Genomic DNA, 5,394 nt, shown 5'->3' with positions numbered 1-5,394 from the left:
CTGACTATAATAAACCCTCCTTCATATAGTGTTGCATTATGGGTCAGCGTTGAGTGCCTCTGATCACAGTGCTGCATTATGGGTCAGCGTTGAGTGCCTCTGATCACAGTGTTGCATTTTGGGTCTGTTGATATAGAGGTACTGACAGTTTTTAAAGAGACCTACACAAACGCAGTCAGTATGTCGTAATATTTTAACAGTTGCATTTTTAATTGATAAGGAAAACAAGCTCCACTGATTGTGTTAAATATAAAGGCCATGGGGTTTGTAATGTACACAAGAGGAATAACAGGAGATTATTGATATACTGATATACTGTGTTCCTGTTTAATAAACGTGAAGGCTTTGTCTGTTAACACACTATTTCAGGAGAACGAAATAGCCTAAATTAAACAGCTCTGCTCGAGAGGGGTGGGCAGAGAGAGGTGTGTGTGTGTGTGTGTGTGTGTGTGTGTGTGTGTGTGTGTGTGTGTGTGTGTGTGTGTGTGTGTGTGTGTGTGTGTGTGTGTGTGTGTGTGTGTGTGTGTGTGTGTGTGTGTGTGTGTGTCGCCACAGGGAAACTCCAGAAAATCAGCTTCACATCTTAACGACTGTAATGTAGTCCTGATCCACCAATTAGCTCCAATCACATCACACCTCTTGGGTCATTCCACCGATTCAGTGCCTTTTGAGAGTTTTAACTTGGACAAAATTAACTTTTGATTTCACCTAATTTTAATATTCTGTCATAAACAACATATATTCAACTTCATAAAAAAACAAGTTTTCCATCTCCACAGGTTAAATACAAAGAAATGACTATAGTAAGTGCCTATTAAATAATAAATTGGATACAATCAGTTTTTTGTTGTTGTGAGTTAAATACATTTTTTAAAAATCGAGTTTGCAGTTCAGGAACCAACATAGCATGTGACTGTAAACGTATGAGAACACTGGGCGGATGTACGACAAAATAGCTTAATGGACTTAAATGGCTGCTTTCACATCGGCAGACAAATTCTGTTTTTCCCCCTCCCCCACTAATTGCTATTTTGACCAATCAGATCAGCTCATGTGAAAAGATTCGATGTGATTGGTCAAAATAACAATTCGTGTAAAAAAAAAAGAAAAAGATCCGAATTGGGCTGCCCTGTGTAAACACAGCCTTATAGTAAGTATCAAGTCCTTTTTTGCTCCCCTTGTTGAATGTAACGCAAATTACGATGAACAGAAAATGAATAACTACTTGTAACCACTGACTAGTGAATGTTTTCGGGCCACTGCTGAGCCGAGTAGTGGCTACTATGGATAGCATTCTCATTCTTCACTAGTCATGACTGTTGATGATGATACCTGCTCGTGAGTGTTGAGACATTTTTTTGTAGTATCCCAAATGGCACCCTATATAGTGTACTACTTTTGACCAGAGTCCTATGGGCACAATATAGAGAATAGGGCACAGTAAACATCCCACTCTCCTCATAGCCCCACCCAAACCCTCCTCTCCAGTCCCACTCTCCTCATAACCCCACCCCTCCTCTCCAGCCCCACTCTCCTCATAACCCCAACCCTCCTCTCCAGTCCCACTCTCCTCATAACCCCAACCCTCTTCTCCAGTCCCACTCTCCTCATAACCCCAACCCTCCTCTCCAGCCCCACTCTCCTCATAACCCCACCCCTCCTCTCCAGCCCCACCCCAACCCTCTTCTCCAGCCCACTCTCCTCATAACCCCAACCCTCCTCCTCCCAGTCCATAACCCCAACCCTCCTCTCCAGTCCCACTCTCCTCATAACCCCAACCCTCCTCTCCAGTCCCACTCTCCTCATAACCCCACCTCTCCTCTCCAGTCCCACTCTCCTCATAACCCCAACCCTCCTCTCCAGTCCCACTCTCCTCATAACCCCAACCCTCTTCTCAAGTCCCACTCTCCTCATAACCCCAACCCTCCTCTCCAGCCCCACTCTCCTCATAACCCCACCCCTCCTCTCCAGCCCCACCCCAACCCTCTTCTCCAGCCCCACTCTCCTCATAACCCCAACCCTCCTCTCCAGTCCCACTCTCCTCATAACCCCAACCCTCCTCTCCAGTCCCACTCTCCTCATAACCCCAACCCTCCTCTCCAGTCCCACTCTCCTCATAACCCCACCTCTCCTCTCCAGTCCCACTCTCCTCATAACCCCAACTCTCCTCTCCAGTCCCACCCCAACCCTCCTCTCCAGCCCCACTCTCCTCACAACCCCACCCCTCCTCTCCAGCCCCACACTCCTCATAACCCCACCCCTCCAGCTCCACCCCAACCCTCCTCTCCAATCCCATTCTCCTCATAACCCCACCCCAACCCTCCTCTCCAGCCCAGGTCCACGGTCCTCTAGTTCATCTTCTGAGTAAAAACCATGAGAACTATAGCTGAGATCCGTAACGGTGTGCCTCAGGAAATTTGTGGGGTGAGACACTAAACCCACTCCAGCTGCTAATGTACTAGCACTTAACACATCCTCCTCATCTTCCTCTTCTGCTTCCAGATCCTCCTCATCCTCTAGGGTACCAGAGTTCCGGGTATCTCCAGACCCAGTCTTGGTGCTGTTCTTCCCTCTGTGTGGGCAGTCGTATTCCCCCTGGACATGGGCTGCCTGCTCCTTGGCCTTGCGGCTCCGCTTCCACTTCATACGCCTGTTCTGGAACCAGATCTTCACCTGAACGGAACCGGAACACGGCGTCAGAAAAGAACATGAGGATAAGCATGTCAGTTCAAACAACGTGCAGCTCATTTTTAGTTGAGTGTGAATGTGTAGGACCTCTAAGTGACTGAAGATGGATCTGAACTATGTCATATTTATTTTTGTATGATCCCCGACACAAAGTAATAAAATGGCAAACAACGACGCAAAGGATTGAAAATCAGTTCAGGGATCATCACCTGTGTCTCTGTGAGCACGAGAGAGGTGGCCACCTCAAAGCGTTTAGGTCTGGACAGGTATTTGTTGAGTTTGAACTGGTTCTCCAGGTGTAGTAGCTGTTGACTGGTGAAGGCTGTTCTGGGCCTACGACACTTCCCCATCAGACTATCCTGAGAAGAGGCTGGAGTGGAGACCATGAGAGAGAGAGAGAGTTATTAATCACATGTTATTACTATTAATCATTATGAATAATTACACGTTTTTATTCTGAATACTATGTTGACATAATTCCTATTACATGTTATAAAATTCTTCTTTATATCAATACAATTCAATCAATCAAATGTATTTATTATTTTATTTGTTTTTACATTAGCAGTTGGCGTTTTACAAGTACTGGCCTAAAACCCAGCCGACATTTATATATTATTTTATTTGTTTTTACATTAGCAGTTGGCGTTTTACAAGTACTGGCCTAAAACCCAGCCGACATTTATTTATTTATATACTTGTGTGTTTGTTGTTGTTTATTCTTCTTTTTTATTTTTATTTTTACATGATCTTGGTCATGTGAAGTTCATTTAGCTGTTCTGTAAGGGAGGAGGATGGGACTAAGATAGAAATAGTGTCGACTTTAAAAGCTGTCCCGGTGATACGTTTTGATGGACTTTAGTTTGCAGGTGATGTGAGGACCGCGAGATATCGCTTTTAAGCAGGGCTATTAAACTCAGAGCCATTATATCAATGAAAATGCAATAAATGATCCCAGGATTTTATTGACGGAAGTGGACCTATTTCCCCCAGGTGTTACCTTATTGTTAAACATCTCGCGTGGCTATGGCCTATTAATTAAAATATTATTTATTCAATTATAGTTTATTTTCGACTGCTTATGTTTTAATTATTATTATTTATTATTTAATTATTTAAAACGAAGCTCATCATTTGGAATAATTCCAAATAGCAAGATCTAAAACACGGAGGGAATATTTGTATTTAACATTATAACACAATGTAGTAAATTCACACATTGTTCAATGAAATTATAAAAGTACAAATAATTCATTAAAAAGGGGCAAATTAATTCAAATGAAAAGCTATACCAAAACAATTTAGCAGCAACATTTGTCTTAAGCGTTAGACAACATCCAGTCTTAATACATTATTTACAACTACTTTTGTTATCACACAATAAACTTCTAATATGAACAGTGACAGAGTTACTTATTTTAATTATATTCAAATAAATATAAATGGGACCACTCCAGTCTACTTACTACCGTAGTCCCCTAGTTTTGGAAGCATCATTCCGGCTCTAATCCAGTGTTCTAACGGGAACCCAGCCACAGCTGCCGGGTGTAGGTGCTCTGGGTACTGCTGGGCATGCTGCGCAAAACCTTGGTAGGTAAAGGCAGGGTGCTGCCCCCCCAGGGCCGCGATGCGGTACATGTGAGTGGGATACATTCCATGGATGGCCCCCTGAGATAGCTGGGTGAGTCCCGGCTGGGAGAAGTTCAGTAGACCCGGTTTGTGGATCATTCCGTTCTGAATGTGGATACCGTTGTGGGTCCTCTGCGGGGATGGTGTTTCCGACGGGTGGTAAGAGACGCGGCTGTCCTCAAAACGCAGTCCCGGGGAGCTGTCCCGGTGCGCCAACAGCGCGTCGATTCCAAAGTTCTTAGATTTCGCCATTGTAGACCTTTCCTGAAACTTTCCTCCAACTCAAATTGTGCAAGTAGAATGACTGTTCTGGGTAAAGTTTTTGTCGGAAATAGTTGTTCTAGACAAAATGATAGAACATCTTGTCCAGAGTTTTAAAACTGCTGTTACACGGAATGTTTTAAGTTTTTTTTTCAATAAATTATTATAAAACGTTACGTTATCACTTTCTTGCCAATATCCTTCTTTGTTATAGCCAAATTTCTCCGGCGGTGTTTCCAGTCTCTCCTCCCTCTCCTCCTGTCCTGTCCTGTCCTGTCCTGTCCTGTGCTAATACGTCTCCACCTGCAACTGACAAAGTTGTCACACCGCTCTGCTGTTGAAACTCTCCAGCCCAGACTCTGATTGGCTAATCTCAGCGAACACACCGGGTCAGACAGCTTTATAATGAGTTCATTACAGTCCCGTTCACACTGCTAGTGCGCTCGAGCTCGCCACACTGTACTTCTTGGGCGCTCGTAGAATAGTTAGTGCTGTCCGAGACCTTGGGACGTCCATTACCCTAACCCTAACCTGCACTTTAACAATAATCATTAACTAACTTTAACCCTTACTAAAACCGTTTAATAAAATGTAACTTCAGTAGTGTGACATCAGATTTGGGACGTCCCACGGATCCCGTTTAGACTTCCCCCAAGTGGAATTCACAAAGCGTGGAGAAAATAGTGTCGAAAAAGAAACATTATGGCCGGCAGGGTGGTGTGGCTCAAAATAACTTTAGGTCTATACATTTGTAGCCTAAACAAATAATAATATAGCCCGTATGTCATGTATCATGTATCATAACCGCGCAGTTAT

The 5,394-nt window shown here is 43.9% G+C and overlaps 1 protein-coding gene across 1 annotated transcript; it reads right to left on the bottom strand.

The window, feature by feature from the left end:
• Positions 1 to 2,301: 2,301 nt before the first annotated feature.
• LOC118374194 (motor neuron and pancreas homeobox protein 1-like) lies at positions 2,302 to 5,043 on the bottom strand. Its single transcript, XM_035760570.2, has 3 exons — positions 4,155 to 5,043; positions 2,898 to 3,058; positions 2,302 to 2,673 (listed from the first exon to the last, which is right to left on the bottom strand). Exons 1-3 carry the CDS (start codon positions 4,567 to 4,569, stop codon positions 2,302 to 2,304), a joined length of 948 nt encoding a protein of 315 aa, XP_035616463.1. The 5' UTR covers positions 4,570 to 5,043.
• Between the last annotated feature and the right edge of the window lie 351 nt (positions 5,044 to 5,394).

This window comes from Oncorhynchus keta, chromosome 7, assembly GCF_023373465.1.
Source record: "Oncorhynchus keta strain PuntledgeMale-10-30-2019 chromosome 7, Oket_V2, whole genome shotgun sequence".
Classification (NCBI taxonomy): Eukaryota; Metazoa; Chordata; class Actinopteri; order Salmoniformes; family Salmonidae; genus Oncorhynchus; species Oncorhynchus keta.
This window is presented reverse-complemented; position numbering and strand designations above follow the sequence as displayed.